The sequence below is a fragment of the Arachis ipaensis genome, chromosome B1 (assembly GCF_059453495.1).
Source record: "Arachis ipaensis isolate K30076 ecotype BB chromosome B1, ASM5945349v1, whole genome shotgun sequence".
NCBI lineage: Eukaryota > Viridiplantae > Streptophyta > Magnoliopsida > Fabales > Fabaceae > Arachis > Arachis ipaensis.
In genome coordinates this window covers 6,087,169-6,110,756 of record NC_142436.1, presented here as the reverse complement: position 1 = coordinate 6,110,756, position 23,588 = coordinate 6,087,169, and the positions used below count along the sequence as shown (strand labels likewise).

The window sequence follows — 23,588 nt, the reverse complement described above, 5'->3', positions numbered from 1 at the left end:
CAAACATAAACTGGTACAGGAAAATTGAAAAAAAGAAAAAGAAAACAATTCACTACAAAGTCATCACTTTGCAAAGTAAAATTTACAACATCTAGAACACACTATTCAGCTGAGTGTACAGCTTCATCTAAGACTTCATGATTCCATATCTAACAGAACATTTGAAGTGGTTATTATATTCACCATCTGTCAATATCACAATCCACAAATGGCTCTCTTTGTTCTCATAAAACTCGGGAAAAGATTCAACTAATCTACATAAAGAAATCCAAAAACAAATAAAGATACATTTTGGAGACTGTTGAGGAACATCTTTTGTTCTTGTTTTGATCCTGCCACAACTGCAGTTGCTGCTGCTGTTATTGCAGCCGCTGCTACTGGACTGCACCCATTTTTACACCATCTGCAGCCTTTATTGCACCGGCTATTTTAGCGAATGCTGCAACCCCTCCAACAAGTATAGCCCTCAATGCAACTGTTGGTTTTATTACCATATTCTACCTGCAAAAGAGCAAATCATATATGTAACCCACTTGCATACTAAGCAAGTTTATTACATATATTACATATTAGCATAGGAATGACATTTCCAAACACAAAGAAACCCACGGTTTTCGACAATCAGCGACATCAAAAAGCGTGAAATGTAAAATAGCAACAATATAAATTGCACAATTAAATTCATCTAACAAGTGATACCTCAGGAAGTTGTATTGGCACCCTATTCGGAAAAAGGCGAGTAAGTTGCTTTATTGCTTTGGGACTTTCTTTGCTCCTATCAAGCAATCTAGTGAACTTATCCTAAACAAGGACATGTGGTAACATTGTAGTACATTAGCAAGTAATCCTTTGTGCTGCAACAACGTAGGACCAGCACTGTGCCCTATGGCTATACATAAAATCATGTTTACAAAGAGAAAGGAAGACAAGAAATCCTCCTAACAAAACTTTCCAACATGAAAGCAAATATAGAACTATAAACCACACAAAGTAACCATTAACCAAACAAAGCAATTAATTGTTCAGTAAAACATTTGTCCCAGAGATTTGAAATGGTTTAATTTGCCATACCAATGACACCTAGTAATAGTGCATATAAAGTAGTGTGAGTATTTTATCATTTCCATATCATGACTATGTGAATCAAGGTACATCGAGGAAAGGCTAATATTATTTTACCGGGAAAGAAAGATCAAGTAATGTTTCTGGATTGCCCCCAAGCTTTGTTAACAGAATGCCAGCATGTGTGGTCTGGAAACCGAAACATAAAGTTTGAGCCATCAAAATCAGAAGCAATATATTCTCAAAACTCATCGGATCACTAAAACAGAAGTTAGCTAACATAATACAATAATCAAACAGCACTTTGTCCTTTCGACTATTGAGCTGAGTATGTGAGCCAATTACAACATCATTTTGTGGTAAGCTTTCAAGTTTACTCTTCAGAATGTCTGAATTACCGATGATCGCCTTCTCAACATTTTTAATGAAAACAACTAGTGCAACATTTTACTCTGATCGAAGACAACCTATACACGCAATTAAAAAAATCACTGAGGGATGCTAACGCCTTACAATCTCAAGGCGTATATATACATTGTTGTATAGCAAGATTTCTTTTGGAATATAGGAAATTGACACAAATAAAAGTTTCATTAGCAATGTAAACAGAAAACTGATATGGAAACAAAAATGAATATTGTAGCAAAGCTGACTAGTCTCTCATAAATGGAAACTACAATGAAAGCATGAAACATATCCATGGTTAGAGCACAAGAAAGAAGCCATAAACACAATTCTTTCACAAAGTACACTATATCCACTAAGCTACAAGCAAAATACACAGGGAGATAGAGAAAGGTAAAATCTAAACCTCTGAATTGGAAAAAGAAAAAAATTGACAGTGAATTTGAAAAAAGTGTATTAAAATGCTGCCAAAGAGGAGCTTTTAGTTCATGAGTATTTCCCTCCTACAAAAGAAAAACAGGGAAAATATTATAATAATTCTTCCATTACACAAATTACTTAGTTTGTGGCGATGAGGGTGAATGAATGTGACGAATAAATTTTACTCGATCACCTACAATATATATAAGAACGAATTCATTAAATATTTTAAAATTCTTCATATGAATGTGAATGAAATGATAAAATGTCGTGCTACAGATAGTACTCGGTTGTGTGGAAATAACAGCATATCATTTTTAAGAATAGTGCCTTTTGATGACCCGACATTATTCTCTAGCTTCACACAGCCTGGAGAACAGAATGTGGATCCACCAATAATTTGACCACCAACACTAGAGACTAGTTTAGAGACTGATTTCTTGTGCTGTGATGTGGAAACCTGAGTACTTCTCTTAGCAACTGCAGGTGTTCTTTCAGGCCTTGCACTTTCTTTAGCATTGTGCACTTCTGTTAAAGATGTGCCCTGGGAAAAACAAATTGTTATTGGATTAATGCAATTCAATAAGAAACCATCTGAGCAGAACCAAGAAGAAAAATCCAGGAAAGATAATGAAGCATGGAAGAGTCATAAAATCATCCTAGAAAACATCTATATAGTCAAAACATACACCAGATAGCAAAAGAGAATCCACAATTAGTAGGCTGGCAGAAAAATGCTTAGTAAGTGCCTTGGACAAAGTTTCCTGGTATATTTCAGAGCCTGCACAAGAATCATATTGAACTAAATCACTCTCCATTACTTAAAAGAGAAAACATAAGTATAAATAAGCCTATATATATTAGGCTACATTTTAGCCACTCACTCAATTAAATGTTGTATTTTTTAATCATGCCAAAGCTCAAGAAAACCAACCATTAACTAAACAAAGAAATTAATTATTCAGTAAAACATTTGTCACAGAAATTTGAAAATGGTTTAATTTGCCACGCTGATGACCAGTGTTTTAAAATAGCGGCCATGGCGGCGCTATGGCGTGGCGGGATTTGGCCTCGCTGCCATACGTAGGCCACCGCGACGTGCTTATCACGGCGGGGCAAAAGGCGCCGCAATTGCGGTGGTGCCATGGCGGTCTGCCATGAGAATGGTGGAAAATGGCGGGTTTTTTCGGATTTTTCAAAAAAATTCAAGGGTAATTGGGTAATTTTGCAAAACCCTAAATGAAAGAGTAACCCACGTTCAGCCGCTGCAGTTCAAAAACGAGCCTTCCTCTCTAAACGTCCAAAACGGCTCTTTCTCTCTGTTCTCTTTCTCTCTTCTCTCTGCCTCCCAGCACCGCAGATCCTAGCCACCGCCCGTCGCCACCGCCTGTTGCCGTTCGTCGCCGACCGTCACCGCTGGTGGTCACCGCCGCACATCACCACAGTTTCCTCTTTTTTCTGGTTTGTAGAAGTTACCGTTCCCTTTTTTTTTTCCATTCAGTTCACTCACTTCACTGTCTCCTTCTCCTTCTCTTCCCTCATAAACCTCTCTTTCTCCAATTTTTTTTCCTTTCAGCTCAGTTCACCTTCACCATGTCAACTTCTAGACCAGCCCGTAATTCTGATGCCCCTGCCTCTACCCCTGTCCCTGCCCCTGCCCCTGCCTCTGCCTCTGCTAGCCATGCTGCTGGAACTGCTACTCGTCCTACAGCTGCTGTCCGTGCCACTAGGATTGATCCAAAGTGGAAATATGTTAGTGCTGTAGAAGAGGAAAATACTAATGACACCATATGTAATTTTTGTGGAAAAATTATGAGAGGAGGAATTACACGGGCAAAGGAGCACTTAATGATTAAGCCTGGGAATGTTGCTGGATGTAAAATGGTCCCAAAGGATGTTATTGCTGAATTATGGGAGTTCTACAACCAGAAAAAAAAAATCGAGGAAGACAAAGTTCTACGCCGGCAAGCACTGAGGAACATAGTGTCAATGCTAGGGAGCTTGATTTAGATAGTTTGGGTTTTGGATTGTCCGAGGAAGATGCTCAAGGAATTGATGAAATTCCAAATCCAACTCCAATGGCAGCAGCTAGAGGGGGGCAAGTTCTATGAGAGGTCCAATGGACTTGTTTATGAAAAGACCCGAAACTGCCATTGCAAGAAACAAAAAGGAGAAACAGAGGCAACAGAATGTCAAGGAAGCATGTAATAAGGAAGCGGTTCGTAGAGTTCATCGATACATAGCCCGGTGGTTCTACCAAGCTGGGATTCCATTGAATCCAGTGAGGTTGAAGAGTTTTCAAGAAATGTTGTGGGCTGTTGGAAGCTTTGGTCCTAATTTACCTGCTCCACTTATCATGCTCTAAGGGTGCCACTCCTTAATGAGGAATTAGAATACACCAAAGACTTGTTGAAGGGTCATAAGGAACAATGGGAAAAGTATGGCTGCTCTATTATGTCAGATGCTTGGACGGATAAGAGACAACGGAGCATTATCAATTTTCTTGTAAACTCTCCTGCTGGGACAATGTTTTTGAAGTCTATTGATGCCTCTGATTATGTGAAGATGGGTGAAAAAATTTTTGAGCTTCTTGATGGTATTGTTGAGGAAATTGGGGAGCAAAGTGTTGTTCAAGTTGTAACTGACAACGGGAGCAACTATGTTCTAGCCGGTAAGTTGCTGATGGAGAAAAGACCGAATTTGTTTTGGACCCCGTGTGCTGCCCATTGTTTGGATTTGATGCTTGAAGACATTGGGAAGTTACCATTAATCCAAAAAACCATAAAAAGTGCCATTTCTTTGGTTAGCTTCACTTATAGCCACTCTAGCACTTTATCCATGTTGAGATAATTCACAAATGGCAAGGAATTGGTGAGGCATGCAGTCACCCGATTTGCCACTTCATTTTTCTCTTTGGAAAGGCTTTATGAGGAGAAAGGAAATCTAAGAAGAATATTCACTTCGGATGAGTGGGTAAGGAATAAGTTGTCAAGGGAGGCAAAGGGGAGGGAGGCAACAAAGATTGTTATTAGGCCCTCCTTTTGGAATCATGTCAAGTACACCCTTAAGATCATGGGGCCTCTTGTTCGGGTGCTTCGACTTGTTGATGGGGAGAAGAAGCCGCCAATAGGTTATATATATGAAGCAATGGAGAAGGCAAAGGAATGCATCATGAAAACATTTTCTAATGATGTGAGCAAATATTCTGAAGTTTTTAAAATTGTTGACAACAGATGGAATTGCCAACTTCATCGTCCGTTGCATGCAACTGGTCATTTTCTGAATCCGGAGTTGTTTTATGATAATCCTCGCATTGAATTGGATTTAGAAGTTACAAAGGGATGGTTTGAGTGCATCACTATATTAGTGCCAAGTATAGCTGTGCAAGAGAAGATATTGGAGGAGCAAACACTGTATAAGGCCGGCTATGGACTTTTTGGATCATCCTTTGCAAAATCTCAGAGGAAAAAGATTTCACCCGATAAGATTGTTATAAATTTTACAAAACTTTATAAATTTAGTTCGATTAAAGGCTTAGACAAATTTATTTTAATTTTATAGCATTTTGGTGACGGACATATGGGCATGAAGCTCCAAACATGCGAGACCTTGCTATCAAGATCTTGAGCTTGACTTGTAGTGCTTCTGGATGTGAGCGCAATTGGAGTATATTTGAGCATATTCATACTAAGAAAAGAAATAGGCTTGATCATGAAAGGATGGAGAGTTTGGTCTTCATAAAGTATAACCAACAACTCATCGAGAGGTACAACCTTAAAGATGAAGTTGACCCTATTGCACTCAATAACATTGATGAGTGTAATGAGCGGTTAGTGGGAGAAATTGGGACTGCCACCTTTCGAGATGACGATAATATGGATGATGATGCTGATTTGGTTCATCAAGATGACAACACTTTGAGTTGGAACCTTGTTTTTGAAGCAATGGGAGGACATGAGCCTACAACATATACTAGAAGACAACAAAATAAAAAAAGAAAAGAACCTGCAACTGCAAGAGGTGGTGCAAAGGGTGGACCAAGTGGGTCTAAGGCTTCAAAAAAAGGAAAAGGAAATGCAGTAATTGTGGAAGAGGAAGAAGAACCAGAATTTGAAGATGAAGAGGATTCTGAAAATGAAGAAGAACAAGAAGAGGAGATTCAATTCAATGATACTGAATCAGAGGATGATGAGGGGGTAGAGGGACACGATAATAATCGTGTTAATTTGGATGAATTTGATGAGAGCTAGAATGTAGATGGTTTATAGTTATTATGTTTTATGTCTTCTATTTTATGGCTTGCTTATGACTTTTGAGTTATGATTTGAACTTGATGTTATATTTATTTGCTAAATTTGCTACTATATTTGCTATATTAATTAGATGTTTTATGACTAGAAAGTTGCTTATATAGATAGATTTTATAGTTTATTATATTTGCAATTTTTCTGCATGTTTTTTTGCATATATATGTGTATTTTAGGTAATCCGCCATTTCCGCCATTTTCCGCAACGCCATCCGCTATAACTTTATGGCGGATTTTTGGCTCACCGCTATTAGCCGCCATCCGCAATAAAAAACTATGCCAATGACACCTAGTAATAGTGCATATAAAGTAGTGTGAGTATTTTATCATTTCCATATCATGACTATGTGAATCAAGGTACATCGAGGAAAGGCTAATACTGTTTTACTGGGAAAGAATGCCAGCATGTGTGGTTTGGAAACATAAATTTCATATACTCTAATATAAGATATCAGTACAATTCATATACCAATAGTTAGTGATTGAATAGTTTTCTAATGCAGATCCCACCGATGACAGGGCTTCCATTTAGCAAAATCAGAAAAAATCAAAACAAATAATCAGAACCAACAATAAATAATCATAACCAAAAATCATAAAAATGATCAAAACAGAAACAAATGCTCAGAAAAAGAATCAGAACAAATAGTTAAAAAATCATAATAAAAAATTAAATAATTTAAAGTTTAGCAAAATAAAAAAAATCAAGAAGTTCAGAAAACAAACCAAAAACCAGGATTAGACACTTTACCGCCGACACCGGCAATCCATTCAGCACCGAGCTCGATGGAGATGCCAGCGAATGTTTCCTTCCAGATCCTACCACCGATTCGGTCAGAAGCTTCGAGGATCAAGGGGTCGTTGATGCTGTTCTCACCTAGCACCTTTGCGAGAGAGAGTGACCGCCGAGGGAGGGCACGCCGATGCAGGGTGCGCCGACGGAGGTAGCGCTGATAGAGTGAGAATCCGAGGAGGAAGGTTCCGATAGAGTGCGAATCCGAGGATGAGACTTGCGATAAAGTGCGAATCTGAGGATGCGATAGAGGGTTGCGATAGCGGGCTGCGAGAGAGGGCGCGAGAGAGGGCGGCGACAGAGGGCTGGGTGCCAGGGTTCTTAGTGATGACGGTTCCCAGTGATGATGACGAAGGGCTGGGAGAGAGGGTTGGCTGTGGAGGACGTGAGTGAAAGGGCTCTCACTTCTCGTGGGAAATTAAACTAGTGTTTAGGCCTTTAGGGTTTGGAAAAATTAAAATGCTAAAAAAAATTTTGGTGGAAAATTAATTATGTTTTTTTTGTGGGAACTCTATCGCTACGCTTCAAAAACATGCCTGTTTCTCTCTATGGCTTTTATGGGCACGCTTTAAAAATGTGACCGTAGGAAGATAAACTAGTCACACTTCAAAAGCGTGGCCATAGAGGAAAATAGGCACGCTTTTATGAGGGTGGCGACTGCTTAGTGTTTAAGCCACACGTTTTTATGCCACGCTTCAAAAGCGTGGCCATAGAGAGAAACATGCACGCTTTTGAAGCGTGGCAAAAAAAGTGTGGCTTAAACACTAAGCAGTCGTCACCCTTATAAAAGCGTGCCTGTTTTCCTCTATGGCCACACTTTTGAAGCGTGGCCAAAAAAAGCGTGGCTAAATCACTAATCAGTTGCCACCCTGAGAAAAGTGTGGCCATTGATCACTTTTGGTCACGCTTTTAAAGCGTGGCAAGGAAAAAGTGTGCCGACAGGCCTTTTTTCTTATAGTGCACATTAGAAAATATTGTTTAAAAATTAATTCGTTACAAATTTAATTTCTATTAAAAATTTGTTATTGGCCAATGAATTATTGTATGCATAAGATAAACGGCTCCACTAGGTAAATAATAGAAATTGTGAAAATGTGAACGAATTGCAATTCTGACCCAACAAAATTAAAAACAAAAAAAATCTACCCCTAGATACCTCCACCAAAAATCCTATTTTTCACATTTCAATTTTTAACCATCCTCTTCTTATCCTATTGACCATCGCAACACTACACTCCAAAATCCTCTCATCGGCAGCACTTCATTCTTCACCAGTCACACTGATTGGCATTAATCCATCTCTCACAGCAAGCATCAATGTCGTCGCTTCTTCTTTACCCAACCCTTTCATCGACGAAAAAACTAAACATATAATTAAAAATGAAATTAACCATTCGCATAGCTAGTAAAATGAATATCCAATAAAATTTAATTGTATATATGGTGCACGAAATTGTGATCTCCAGGCTCGAACAAATCCTGGTAATGGCTTCAAAGCTTGGTGCTCTGATCTTAATTCATGATTGTCACAACTTCGATACAACTAACCAGCAAGTGCACTGGGTCGTCCAAGTAATACCTTACTTGAGTAAGGGTCGAATCCCACGGAGATTGTTTGTATGAAGCAAGCTATGGTCACCTTGTAAATCTCAGTCAGACGGATATAAAATAATTATGGAGTTTTCGAATAATAAATAAAAGAATAGGGATAGAGGTACTTATGTAAATCATTGGTAGGAATTTCAGATAAGCGAATGGAGATGCTTTTTGTTCCTCTGAACCTCTGCTTTCCTACTATCTTCATCCAATCAGTCTTACTCCTTTCCATGGCTGGCTTTATGTGATACATCACCACTGTCAATGGCTACTTTCGGTCATCTCACGGGAAAATGATCCAATGTCCTGTCACGGCACGGCTAATCGTCTGGAGGCATCACCCTTGTCAATGGCTTCATCTTATCCTCTCAGTGAATAATATGCTCACGCACCCTGTCACGGCACGGCTATTCATCTGTCGGTTCTCGATCATGCTGGAATAGGATTTACTATCCTTTTGCGTCTGTCACTAACGCCCTGCAATCGCGAGTTCGGAGCTCGTCACAGTCATTCAATCATTGAATCCTACTCGGAATACCACAGACAAGGTTTAGACCTTCCGGATTCTCTTGAATGCCGCCATCATTCTAGCTTACGCCACGAAGATTCTGGTTAGGAGATCTAAGAGATACTCATTCTAGCTTATTTCATGTAGAACAGAAGTGTTTGTCAGGCACGCGTTCATAAGGGAGAAGGATGATGAGCGTCACACATAATCATCACCTTCATCACGTTCTTGGGTGCGAATGGATATCTTAGAAGCGAAATAAGAAGAATTGAATAGAAAACAGTAGTACTTTGCATTAATCTTTGAGGGACAGCAGAGCTCCACACCTTAATCTATGGAGTGTAGAAACTCTACCGTTAAAAATACATAAGTGAAGGTCCAGGCATGGCCGAGATGGCCAGCCCCCTAAAACGTGATCAAAGGATCATAAGGTAATCCAAAGATGCCTAATACAATAGTAAGAGGTCCTATTTATAATAAACTAGCTACTAGGGTTTACATGAGTAAGTATTTGATGTATAAATCCACTTTCGGGGCCCACTTGGTGTGTGTTTGGGCTGAGCTTAAGTGTTGCACGTGCAGAGGCCATTTGTGGAGTTGAACGCCAGTTTTTGTGCCAGTTTGGGCGTTCAACTCTGGTTTTGGATCCTTTTCTGGCGCTGGACGCCAGATTTGGGTAGAAAGCTGGCGTTGAACGCCAGTTTACATAGTCAATTCTTGGCCAAAGTATGGACTATTATATATTGCTGGAAAGCCCTGGATGTCTACTTTCCAACGCAATTGGAAGCGCGCCATTTAGAGTTCTGTAGCTCCAGAAAATCCATTTTGAGTGCAGGGAGGTCAGAATCCAACAGCATCAGCAGTCCTTTTTCAACCTCTGAATCTGATTTCTGCTCAAGTCCCTCAATTTCAGTCAGAAAATACCTGAAATCACAGAAAAACACACAAACTCATAGTAAAGTCCAGAAATGTGATTTTAACACAAAATCTATTAAAAACATCCCTAAAAGTAACTAGATCATACTAAAAACATACTAAAAACAATGTCAAAAAGCGTATAAATTATCCGCTCATCACAACACCAAACTTAAATTGTTGCTTGTCCCCAAGCAACTGAAAATCAAAATAGGATAAAAAGAATAGAATATACTATAAATTCCAAACTATCAATGAAACAGAGCTTCAATCATATGAGCGGGACTTATAGCTTTTTGCCTCTTAAATAGTTTTGGCATCTCACTTTATCCATTGAGGTTCAGAATGATTGGCATCTATAGGAACTTCAAATTTCGAATAGTGTTATTGACTCTCTTAGTTCAGTATGATGATTCTTGAACACAGCTTCTTTATGAGTCTTGGCCGTGGCCCTAAGCATTTTGTTTTCCAGTATTACCACCGGATACATAAATGCCACAGACGCATAATTGGGTGAACCTTTTCAGATTGTGACTCAGCTTTGCTAAAGTCCCCAATTAGAGGTGTCCAGGGTTCTTAAGCACACTCTTTTTTTTTTTTTTTGCTTTGGACCTTGACTTTAACCGCTCAGTCTCAAGTTTTCACTTGACACCTACACGCCACAAGCACATGGTTAGGGACAGCTTGGTTTAGCCGCTTAGACCAGGATTTTATTCCTTTAGGCCCTCCTATCCACTGATGCTCAAAGCCTTGGGGTCCTTTTTAATTGCCCTTGCCTTTTGGTTTTAAGGGTTATTGGCTTTTTGCTCTTGCCTCTTGGTTTTAAGAGCTTTGGCTTTTTCTGCTTGCTTTTTCTTTTTCTTTCTATTTTTTTTCGCCTATTTTTTTTTCTGCAAGCTTTGTTCTTTGCTGCTTTTTCTTGCTTCAAGAATCATTTTTATGATTTTTCAGATTATCAAATAACATGTCTCCTAGTCATCATTCTTTCAAGAGCCAACATATTTAACATTCTTAAACAACAACTTCAAAAGACATATGCACTGTTCAAGCATACATTCAGAAAATAAGAAGCATTGTCACCACATCAATATAATTAAACTAAGTTCAAGGATAAATTCAAAACTCATGTACTTCTTATTCTTTAAAACATTTTTCATTTAAGAGAGGTGATGAATTCATAGGACATTTATAACTTTAAGACAAAGTTACTAACTACTAATGATCATGTAATGAAGACACAAACATAGATAAGCATATAACATAGAAAATGAAAAGCAGAAGAATTAAGAACAAGGAATGAATCCACCTTAGTGATGGTGGCATTTCCTTCTTGAGGAATCAATGATGTCCTTGAGCTCTTCTATGTCTCTTCCTTGCCTTTGTTGCTCCTCCTTCAGTGCTTTTAGATCTTCTCTGATTTCATGAAGGATGATGGAGTGCTCTTGATGTTTCACCCTTAGTTGCTTCCAATAATTGTGTGGAAGAAAATGTATCCCCTGAGGTATCTCAGGGATCTCTTGATTTGCAGTCAAATGTTCTACCACTGAGCTATAGACCCTTGATGGAAGCTTTTGTCTTCCCTTTCCTCTTTCTAGAGGTTTTTCTGGCCTTAGGTGCCATCAATGGTTATGGAAAAAACAAAAAAGCTATGCTTTTACCACACCAAACTTAGAATGTTGCTCGCCCTCGAGCAAAAGAAGAAAGAATAGAAGAATAAGAAGAAGATATGGAGGAGATGGATGGGAGTGTGTATTCGGCCATATGGGTGGGATTGGGTGGGAGAGAGATGTTGAATTTTTGAAGGTAGTGGGTGTATGGATGTGAGTGGTAAATGGAAAAAAAAGAAGGGATGATCATGAATGGAAAGAGAGATGATGAGGTAGGTGGGGATCCTGTGGGGTCCACAGATCCTGAGGTGTCAAGGCATTTACATCCCTGCACCAATTTAGGCATGTAAAATGCCCTTGCACACAACTCTGGGCGTTCAGCGCCAGGTTGGTGCCCATTTTGGGCGTTCAACGTCCCTTTGCTGCCATTTCTGGCGTTGAACGCCAGAACCATGCTTGTTCTGGGCGTTCAGCGCCAGGATGCTCCCATTCTGGGGGTTCAGCGCCAGAACTATGCTCTGTTCTGGCGTTTGAACGCCAGACAGATGCTCCTCCAGGGTGTGATTTTTCTTCTGCTGTTTTTTATTCCGTTTTCAATTTTTATATTTATTTTGTGACTCCACATGATCATGAACCTAAGAAAACATGAAAAACAATAAAAATAAGAATTAGATAAACATTGGATTGCCTCCCAACAAGCGCTTCTTTAATGTCAATAGCTTGACAGTGAGCTCTCATGGAGCCTCACAGATGTGCAGAGCTTTGTTGAGACTCTCCAACACCAAACTTAGAGTTTGGATATGGGAGTTCAACACCAAACTTAGAGTTTGGTTGTGGCCTCCCAACATCAAACTTAGAGTTTGACTGTGGGGGCTCTGGTTGACTCTGCTTTGAGAGAAGCTTTTTTCTGCTTCCTCTCCATGGTTGCAGAGGGAGATCCTTGAGTTTTAAACACATGGGAGTTCTCATTCCATTGAAGGACTATTTCACCTCTGTCAACATCAATCACAGCTCTTGCTGTGGCCAGGAAAGGTCTTCCTAGGATGATGGATTCATCCTCTTCCTTTCCAGTATCCAGGACTATGAAATCAGCAGGGATGTAAAGGCCCTCAACCTTTACTAATACATCCTCTACTTGTCCATATGCCTGTTTTCTTGAGCTGTCTGCCATCTCTAGTGAGATTTTAGCAGCTTGCACCCCATAGATTCCCAATTTCTCTATTACAGAGAGGGGCATGAGGTTTATTCCTGAACCAAGGTCACACAGAGCCTTAAAGATCATGGTGCCTATGGTACAGGGTATTATGAACTTTCCAGGATCCTGTCTCTTCTGAGGCAATGTCAGTTGATCCAGATCACTTAGTTCATTGACGAACAAGGGAGGTTCAACTTCCCAAGTATCAATGCCAAATAATTTGGCATTCAGCTTCATGATTGCACCAAGAAACTTGGCAGTTTGCTCTTCAGTAACATCCTCATTCTCTTCAGAAGAGGAATACTCATCAGAGCTCATAAAGGGCATAAGGAGGTTCAATGGAATCTCTATGGTCTCTAGATGAGTCTCAGATTCCTTTGGTTCCTCAGAGGGAAGCTCCTTATTGATCACTGGACGTCCCAGGAGGTCTTCCTCCTTGGGATTCACGTCCTCTCCTCTCCTCACAGGTTCGGCCATGGCGCTTATGTCAATGGCCTTGCACTCTCCTTTTGGATTCTCTTCTGTATTGCTTGGGAGAGTACTAGGAGGGATTTCAGTGATCCTTTTACTCAGCTGGCCCACTTGTGCTTCCAGATTTCTAATGGAAGATCTTGTTTCATTCATGAAACTTACAGTGGCCTTAGATAGATCAGAGACTAGATTTGCTAAATTAGAAGCATTTTGTTCAGAGTTCTCTGTCTGTTGCTGAGTTGATGATGGAAAAGGCTTGCTATTGCTAAACCTGTTTCTTCCACCATTATTAAAGCCTTGTTGGGGCTTTTGATCCTTCCATGAGAAATTTGGATGATTTCTCCATGTTGATTTATAGGTGTTTCCATAAGGTTCACCTAAGTAATCCACCTCTGCTATTGCAGGGTTCTCAGGATCATAGGCTTCTTCTTCAGAAGATGCCTCTTGAGTACTGTTGGATGCAGCTTGCATTCCATGCAGACTCTGAGAGATCATATTGACTTGCTGAGTCAATATTTTATTCTGAGCCAATATGGCATTCAGAGTATCAACTTCAAGAACTCCCTTCTTCATAGGCGTCCCATTATTCACAGGATTCCTTTCAGAAGTGTACATGAACTGGTTATTAGCAACCATGTCAATGAGTTCTTGAGCTTCTGCGGCGACAGAGGGCTGGGTGCCAGGGTTCTTAGTGATGACGGTTCCCAGTGATGATGACGAAGGGCTGGGAGAGAGGGTTGGCTGTGGAGGACGTGAGTGAAAGGGCTCTCACTTCTCGTGGGAAATTAAACTAGTGTTTAGGCCTTTAGGGTTTGGAAAAATTAAAATGCTAAAAAAAATTTTGGTGGAAAATTAATTATGTTTTTTTTTGTGGGAACTCTATCGCTACGCTTCAAAAACATGCCTGTTTCTCTCTATGGCTTTTATGGGCACGCTTTAAAAATGTGACCGTAGGAAGATAAACTAGTCACACTTCAAAAGCGTGGCCATAGAGGAAAATAGGCACGCTTTTATGAGGGTGGCGACTGCTTAGTGTTTAAGCCACACGTTTTTATGCCACGCTTCAAAAGCGTGGCCATAGAGAGAAACATGCACGCTTTTGAAGCGTGGCAAAAAAAGTGTGGCTTAAACACTAAGCAGTCGTCACCCTTATAAAAGCGTGCCTGTTTTCCTCTATGGCCACACTTTTGAAGCGTGGCCAAAAAAAGCGTGGCTAAATCACTAATCAGTTGCCACCCTGAGAAAAGTGTGGCCATTGATCACTTTTGGTCACGCTTTTAAAGCGTGGCAAGGAAAAAGTGTGCCGACAGGCCTTTTTTCTTATAGTGCACATTAGAAAATATTGTTTAAAAATTAATTCGTTACAAATTTAATTTCTATTAAAAATTTGTTATTGGCCAATGAATTATTGTATGCATAAGATAAACGGCTCCACTAGGTAAATAATAGAAATTGTGAAAATGTGAACGAATTGCAATTCTGACCCAACAAAATTAAAAACAAAAAAAATCTACCCCTAGATACCTCCACCAAAAATCCTATTTTTCACATTTCAATTTTTAACCATCCTCTTCTTATCCTATTGACCATCGCAACACTACACTCCAAAATCCTCTCATCGGCAGCACTTCATTCTTCACCAGTCACACTGATTGGCATTAATCCATCTCTCACAGCAAGCATCAATGTCGTCGCTTCTTCTTTACCCAACCCTTTCATCGACGAAAAAACTAAACATATAATTAAAAATGAAATTAACCATTCGCATAGCTAGTAAAATGAATATCCAATAAAATTTAATTGTATATATGGTGCACGAAATTGTGATCTCCAGGCTCGAACAAATCCTGGTAATGGCTTCAAAGCTTGGTGCTCTGATCTTAATTCATGATTGTCACAACTTCGATACAACTAACCAGCAAGTGCACTGGGTCGTCCAAGTAATACCTTACGTGAGTAAGGGTCGAATCCCACGGAGATTGTTGGTATGAAGCAAGCTATGGTCACCTTGTAAATCTCAGTCAGGCGGATATAAAATAATTATGGAGTTTTCGAATAATAAATAAAAGAATAGGGATAGAGGTACTTATGTAAATCATTGGTAGGAATTTCAGATAAGCGAATGGAGATGCTTTTCGTTCCTCTGAACCTCTGCTTTCCTACTATCTTCATCCAATCAGTCTTACTCCTTTCCATGGCTGGCTTTATGTGATACATCACCACTGTCAATGGCTACTTTCGGTCATCTCACGGGAAAATGATCTAATGCCCTGTCACGGCACGGCTAATCGTCTGGAGGCATCACCCTTGTCAATGGCTTCATCTTATCCTCTCAGTGAATAATATGCTCACACACCCTGTCACGGCACGGCTATTCATCTGTCGGTTCTCGATCATGCTGGAATAGGATTTACTATCCTTTTGCGTCTGTCACTAACGCCCTGCAATCGCGAGTTCGGAGCTCGTCACAGTCATTCAATCATTGAATCCTACTCGGAATACCACAGACAAGGTTTAGACCTTCCGGATTCTCTTGAATGCCGCCATCATTCTAGCTTACGCCACGAAGATTCTGGTTAGGAGATCTAAGAGATACTCATTCTAGCTTATTTCATGTAGAACAGAAGTGTTTGTCAGGCACGCGTTCATAAGGGAGAAGGATGATGAGCGTCACACATAATCATCACCTTCATCACGTTCTTGGGTGCGAATGGATATCTTAGAAGCGAAATAAGAAGAATTGAATAGAAAACAGTAGTACTTTGCATTAATCTTTGAGGGACAGCAGAGCTCCACACCTTAATCTATGGAGTGTAGAAACTCTACCGTTAAAAATACATAAGTGAAGGTCCAGGCATGGCCGAGATGGCCAGCCCCCTAAAACGTGATCAAAGGATCATAAGGTAATCCAAAGATGCCTAATACAATAGTAAGAGGTCCTATTTATAATAAACTAGCTACTAGGGTTTACATGAGTAAGTATTTGATGTATAAATCCACTTCCGGGGCCCACTTGGTGTGTGTTTGGGCTGAGCTTAAGTGTTGCACGTGCAGAGGCCATTTGTGGAGTTGAACGCCAGTTTTTGTGCCAGTTTGGGCGTTCAACTCTGGTTTTGGATCCTTTTCTGGCGCTGGACGCCAGATTTGGGTAGAAAGCTGGCGTTGAACGCCAGTTTATGTCGTCAATTCTTGGCCAAAGTATGGACTATTATATATTGCTGGAAAGCCCTGGATGTCTACTTTCCAACGCAATTGGAAGCGCGCCATTTCGAGTTCTGTAGCTCCAGAAAATCCACTTTGAGTGCAGGGAGGTCAAAATCCAACAGCATCAGCAGTCCTTTTTCAACCTCTGAATCTGATTTCTGCTCAAGTCCCTCAATTTCAGTCAGAAAATACCTGAAATCACAGAAAAACACACAAACTCATAGTAAAGTCCAGAAATGTGATTTTAACACAAAATCTATTAAAAACATCCCTAAAAGTAACTAGATCCTACTAAAAACATACTAAAAACAATGTCAAAAAGCGTATAAATTATCCGCTCATCAATATACTTGAATTAAATCCAAAAAACTAAACATCTAATTTAAAATGAAAACAATTATCCGCATACCTAATAAAATTAACATCCAGTATACAACGGTACCAACACCACGTTTACAACACCAACCATGATTCTCCGCTAGCACCACATAGAAAATCAATTCTGAGAGTACCTCAGGTAGTAACATGGGAGCATTCACAACGGTTGAGGACAGCTTGCCCTTTAAGGCACCAAGCACAGCCCCTGCAATCTCAATAGCAAACCCTCCTGAACCTCTTTAGTGCTAGCTCCAAGATGAGGGGTCACAATAACATTGCGGTGTTGAATGAGCTTGCTATCTTTTGTCGGAAGCTCCAAGGTGAACCACATCAAGGGCTGTCTGAACCACAATTCCGTCATCAAGGACCTTAACGAGTTCATCCTCGTCAATAACACCTCTTCTAGCTACGTTGAAGATGCGGACACCCTTCTTCATCCCTTCTTCATCCGTGAGGAGAAGGTGCTAGGGACGGGGTTGCTGCGAATCGCGAGCGAGAGGTCGTTGCGGTGATCGGGCGGCACAACTGCCAATGCAAGGGTGAGGGGCTACGGTGGTCGTCTTTACTGTTGCGAATTGCGGGTGGAGAAGGACTGCGGTGGTCAGACGACGCTACTACGAATCGCGAAGTGGCTTGGAGTTGCGGCGCGCGAGGAGAAAGCCGCTATGGTGGATGGCGTTCGGCAGCACTGCACCTTGCAGTGGTTGAAGCTATGGTGCCGTTTCCGCCGCGGCGTGATGGAAGGAGAAAACGTGAGTTGGAGGAAGGTTGAGATGGAATGTGTGATGTGATGGAAGAGGTTACATTGCCTAACCCTAATAATTTAAATTCAAAAATTGATTATTCTAATAAATTAAGAATCTAATTTTAATAATTAATTTAATAAACTTATTTAAATTATTGTTTCACGTTGTTTAATATTTATATTATTTATTTATACTTTTTTTAATACAAAATTCGGATTTTCAATGCTTACGGATTAATGAACTAAACACTAAATCAATCCAAGTTGATTTTTTTTTGTCTTTTTGTACCGGAGAAAAACCCTCATCTCTATACCAAGTGAAAGCTTTCATTCATGAAAGAATTCTTAGATAAAAAATAGTTTACATTTATTCGAAGAAGACGAGGAATATATTTCACTTTGTTTCAGATGGCATTATTAACCTTTTTAAAAAAAATATATATATATATATATATATTGACTGTTAAACTATGATTTAAAATTAAAAGGAAAACATCTATTTTTATTTTATAAATTTAGATGTAATATATTTGAACATTTTTAAATATTGTTTAACGTCTTTTAAGGATAAAAATTATTTGTGGGGATGAGAAAAAAAAGTTTGGATCCTCTAACAAAAAAAATAGATCACTCCAATTAGATAAAAAGTTGATTACGAACAAATTAAATCAATCACAGTAATTTGATAATATGGTCGAGCTACTTCAATTTTTTATAATTAGTCGATTTAAAATAATAAAATAAAAGTTAATTATATTATTTTTACGTGAATATATATTTCCGTATAATTATCATCATGTAAAATTAATAATTAAAAATTATTAGATAATTTAATATATTTGACTAAATAATTATTTAAATATTTTTAACTATTAATTTCATAAATTTACGTGAGCTTTTATTATTTAATTATATTTAATTTAATTTTGATTGTATTCAAATTAATTTTTAAATATCTAATTTCACCGGTTAACTAATAGATTCAAAGGTAATTTATATGGATAAAATGAATGAAGTTTAAAATTACACAGAATTTTAACACAATTTCGATATACGAATCAAATTAACTTAATTCGATTTACACTAAATACATGTTATTTGATTTACTACTGATACAATATATGCATATAAATCGAATCAATACAAAAATTTATATTTTTATAAAGGTATGAATTCAAAACGAAATAATAAATAATTTTTAAAAATTATTAAAAATAATCGTTTTACTCATTATTATCTAAATTATTATTATCAGACCTTTTAATATTGAAAAAGTTTATACAAAATATAACCTTTTAAAGTGATATAAGAGTTAAAATTTAAATTTTTTAAAGTGAGAAATAACATATAGTAATACAATATAAAAATACCAACTAAATTTATATAATATGTAATTTAAAAAATAATTAAAATATTATATCAATTAAATTATTATTTAATTTATAAAATTAAGTGTAAAACAGACGTTTTGATGATGTTATGTATTAATTCTAACGCTAAAAACTTCAAATTTTAACTTTTATGCTACCTTAGGTTATATCTTTATATTAATTAATAATTTTTTAGAGACTAATGAATCATATGATAATTTTTAAAGAATTTTTAAAAATATAATTTTATTCCATTTTGAACAGATGTTTTTAAAAAAGTTTATTATTCTATTTTGAATTCATAAATTTGTAAGGATGTAAATTTTTTAGAATTTGAATTAAAATATCATTTTTAAATTTTTATTCTTATTCATTTTAATATTTTATTTGAATGATATTTTTGTTTTAGAGTTAATAAACAATTAACTTAAAAATAAGACAGTCACAAAAAAAAACTTAAAAATAAGACATATTATGTACAAATAATAAATTAAATCAACTATCATATATATGTTGTATAATAATAATTAAATCTAATTTGATTTAATAAATTAAAATTAAATTATATTTAACACGTCTGTATAATTTTAAGCCTCATTTATTTTATTAATGTAAATTATCCGGATTCAACTTTCATAAACTTTAACAGTTTAACTCATGTCTTGGTTCGTCTTATTATAAAGGGTAAAGTACTAAATTGGTCCCTTAGGTTTGGGTGTAATTCTGTTTTGGTTCTTAAGATTTAAAGTGTTTTATTTGAATCCAAAAAAATTTCATTTAGCATCAATTTAGTCCCACAGTGAGGTCAAAATTAAATAATTAACAAAATATCCTACATAACAACAGTACAAGAATAAAATCGATAATCTGGAGAACAAGTACAAGCTCCAGAGGCATAAAATCAACTATTGATACATCAATACATTTATTTATTATTTTTTTTATAATATAAATAAAATATTTTCTATAAAACTAAAGAAAATAATAAATAAATGTATTGATGTATCAATGGTTGATTTTGTGTCTCTGGAGCTTGTACTTGTTCTCCAGATTATCGATTTTGTTCTTGAACTGTTGTTATGTAGGACATTTTGTTAATTATTTAATTTTGACCTCACTGTGGAATTAAATTAATGTTAAATGAAACTTTTTTAGATTCAAATAGAACACTTTAAATTTTAAAGACCAAAACAAAATTACACCTAAACTTAAGGGACTAATTTAATACTTTACCCTACTATAAATTTTTAGTCTGCAAAGAGTAACATTTAACCAATTCTACAAAGTAGTTATTGTTACCAACTTTAATAACGGTATTAGCGTCGCACAGAGCCAGAGGCATACATGGGAAAATAATTTTACCTCTTGTTTTCTTCTCCTCCGTCAAATTTTCAACCTTCCAAAACTAAACTGAATAAAATAAATTTTTTAAAAGAATTTTGCTGTATTCTACCTTCCCTTCTCTTATTTTAATTTATTTTCCTTTCGTCACCCAAAAAAAATATTTTCCTTTCCCTTCAAATTTCACTGGTCTCAATCTCGCTCAAAACCTTTGGCCCCACAAAAGGCACCAACTAAGAACAGCCCACCTAATAGATAAGATTTCTTAGATATTTTGCAAGGTCTCAAACCTGATATTATTTTCCGTACGTGTTACATAAAATTGTAATCTTTGTCATCGCCAAAAATATCTACCTCGCATAATAAGCAACAGCTCATAGGCGCTTTTTATTTCCACCGAAACTCCCAAGTTTTCTTCATCATATTGCATTCCACAAACAGAGAGAGAAGAGAAGAAGAAAAAGAAAAGGAAAATGGACAAGCCAAATCGGAGTGATGTTCATCTATCCGCTGAGGAAGAAGCTGCAATAGAGGCAGAGGCCAGAGAGTACTTCGATGGCGTCGTTCCAAAGAGGCACACAAAGCCTCAGAGAAGTGAATACGCTTCTGAATATGTCGATGATTTATCAAACTCCAAGAACGATTCTATTCCGGAATTCGAACAATTTCAGCGCCTCGAGAATGATCCACAACAGGTTAGTCAGAATTTAAATGATTATTAATTTCAATTTTCAGATTTGTTCATCGAAACAAAGATCGGAATTTTAGGTTTTTTTTTTTTTCCCTATTTCAATTTACCTTTATTCTTTATAAAAAAATTTATTTATGCGTTTGCCGGGAGTCGAACCCGGGTCTATTGCTTGGAAGGCAATTATCCTAACCGTTGGACTACAAACGCTTTGTGGTCAGTGTCTTTGTATATATAAGATGTAACTAATTAGTTGCATGAAGATATTAATTAAAAATTGAGATGGCAATAGTGAAATTTATGGAATCATCCAAGGGCTGAAAATAACTTCACGTGAATGTTCATACTATATTAACTTCATATGGTACCGAAATCAATAAATATTTATATTATTTTAGAAATATCTTTACAGTAGAAAAATAAAAAAATTGATTAATATTCATTCAAATATAAAATAAATGTAAGAAAAAAATGTTACCCGGTGAAAAATAAAATAATAAAAAATGAAAGGTAACTTAGAAAAATTAGAGTGGTGTTATTGATTTCAAAGCACAATATCACTCTCCCTATGGGTATATATGGCTTTGAAAAATCATAATACTGTATATGCCTAAAACCACTGATAACTTTCGATAATATTTTGTAATGAAAAAAATTGCATAAATTTAAGAGAGAATAAATTTAATTCACAATGCTTTGTAATTCTTGTAGCTGTCTAGTACAACTAATAGTAGATATATCGCTTTTGAAAAAAAAAAAAAAACAAAAAATAGAAACAGAAACTTTCATTATAACTAACATGTTTGCAATATATTTTTTCTTCTTTAAAAATTGTATGCAGAAATTGGTTTGCAATGGGGGTCAAGTGCCAGAAGAATTTGTGGAAACAGAATATTACAAAGATCTCAGCAGCGTGGACAAGAACCACCATACGGTATTCACTCCAATCCTTGTATTCTTCTCACAACATTCAAATTGGTTCGCAGATTCATGTACAAATTACATTCATATTTCTATTTTATGAACTTGATTAATTACAGACAGGAACTGGGTTCATCAAAGTAGAGAAAAGTGGGAAATGCTTCCACATAGAGGAGTGTAATGACATTGCTTGCCATGAATCTTGCAAGTGCAATCCAGCAACCAATGACTGGGTTCCAGCTCCTTCAACTGAGGTAACATACCTTACCACTTTAATTTGATCTTTAATTGAATCTAAGTATGTCATATTGTCACATACATCTTAGAACAAAATTCGTTTAACTCTCAATTCATTCAAAAATTGAGAATTTGTGAAATAGAGATACAAACACAACTTTTCTTCTTGTTTCTATATTTTTTGTCAAGAGATACTTATCATATATAGTCTAAGCATCGTTGAGCTTAAGAACATGTCCAAAAACTTGTGTCGGACCCACTTAAATATTTTAAAAAAAATAAAAATAAAATTATAAAAGAAGTTAATAACTGTGTTTGTGTTGTCTGAAAATTTTGCTCTTACTTGAATATATTTCAGGTGAGTTTCAATTCTGACAAACCTAAGAGGAGTGACAATTGAAGAACTGAGGAATTGCTGCGGTTGAAGAGATTAATATGAACTAGCATCATTTGCTTGTTTTTCTTGGGGAGGGTTTCAAGTAGTCCTTGAAGTTGCAAACCAAATAAGTACAAATAAAGAAGACTTGTGATTTGGATTCATTCAATGCTATTAATTTGTGTGAGTATGGTGTAATGGATGGTATACATTTCATCTTAGCTTGTACCCTTCTTCATGTTTTGTGTCTAGAACTCCATGTAACCTTATTATGCTAGTTTTCTTAATAGCAAAAGAGATTATGTTCATCCAAAAAAAAAAAGTTTTTCTCTTAGTGTTAAGTTATTAGTAACAAACTATTTTGAAATTTATCTATGTTAAAATGTTCTAACATTTTTCTTTCTTATTAGGTAAGCATTTAACTGCCATAACTGAGCTAATTCTTAGAAAGAGGTCCAACACTCAGATTTAGAAAGATTGTGTTCAAATACTTTATATAGTAGTATTGCACATGGGAGAACTTTTTATTAGATGCATAGATCAATCACACTCCATGACTCTGCTTGAAGATATCATATACTGATTGTTTCTCTCTATATTCCAATGATGAACAACTACAAGCAAAATTTGGAGAATTAGAATGCAATATATAACAAGATTCAATTAGAATATAGATATATACACACGTACGTACAGTTGATCATAACTATAAATTATTAAAGGGTAAAGTACTATTTTGATCTTTAACGTTTGGGTTAAATCATAATTTGGTCTTTAACATTTTAAACATCCTATTTTAGTCCTAGAAAATTTTAAATGGTTCAATGTCGTCCACTATTAAATTTGACACGAACAATTAATATATTGAAAAGGCCATAACATTCGATTTCAATACGTAAGAGAAATCAACCCTCCAACAATCACTAATATAAATAATTTTTCTTTGATTTTGGAGCATTGAGGATTGATTACTAATGTTTGAGGTTTTATGTGAAAAGGAGAATGAAAAGAGGAAGTGTTATACGAAGATTTTGGTTATGTTTCTCTAA

At 36.8% G+C, this 23,588-nt stretch overlaps 1 protein-coding gene, 1 non-coding gene and 2 pseudogenes across 2 annotated transcripts; 2 read left to right on the top strand and 2 right to left on the bottom strand.

The window, feature by feature from the left end:
• Positions 1-127: 127 nt before the first annotated feature.
• On the bottom strand, positions 128-494 carry LOC148575612 (uncharacterized; annotated as a pseudogene).
• A 2,443-nt stretch (positions 495-2,937) lies between these two features.
• On the top strand, positions 2,938-17,652 carry LOC148575611 (uncharacterized; annotated as a pseudogene).
• Positions 17,653-20,479: 2,827 nt separating this feature from the next.
• On the top strand, positions 20,480-22,932 carry LOC107610254 (uncharacterized). Its single transcript, XM_016312349.3, has 4 exons — positions 20,480-21,012; positions 21,847-21,939; positions 22,046-22,180; positions 22,522-22,932. Exons 1-4 carry the CDS (start codon positions 20,791-20,793, stop codon positions 22,561-22,563), a joined length of 492 nt encoding a protein of 163 aa, XP_016167835.1. The 5' UTR covers positions 20,480-20,790; the 3' UTR covers positions 22,564-22,932.
• On the bottom strand, positions 21,144-21,215 carry TRNAG-UCC (transfer RNA glycine (anticodon UCC)). Its single transcript has one exon. It is a non-coding gene; the product is annotated as a tRNA-Gly (tRNA).
• Positions 22,933-23,588: the final 656 nt, after the last annotated feature.

Excerpts from the sequence above, each read along its gene's own strand:
- LOC107610254 (XM_016312349.3), top strand. The coding sequence starts at position 20,791 with ATGGACAAGCCAAATCGGAGTGATGTTCATCTATCCGCTGAGGAAGAA. Across the intron at positions 21,013-21,846 it reads TCGAGAATGATCCACAACAG|AAATTGGTTTGCAATGGGGG; the intron begins GTTAGTCAGAAT and ends AATTGTATGCAG. Across the intron at positions 22,181-22,521 it reads TTCCAGCTCCTTCAACTGAG|GTGAGTTTCAATTCTGACAA; the intron begins GTAACATACCTT and ends AATATATTTCAG.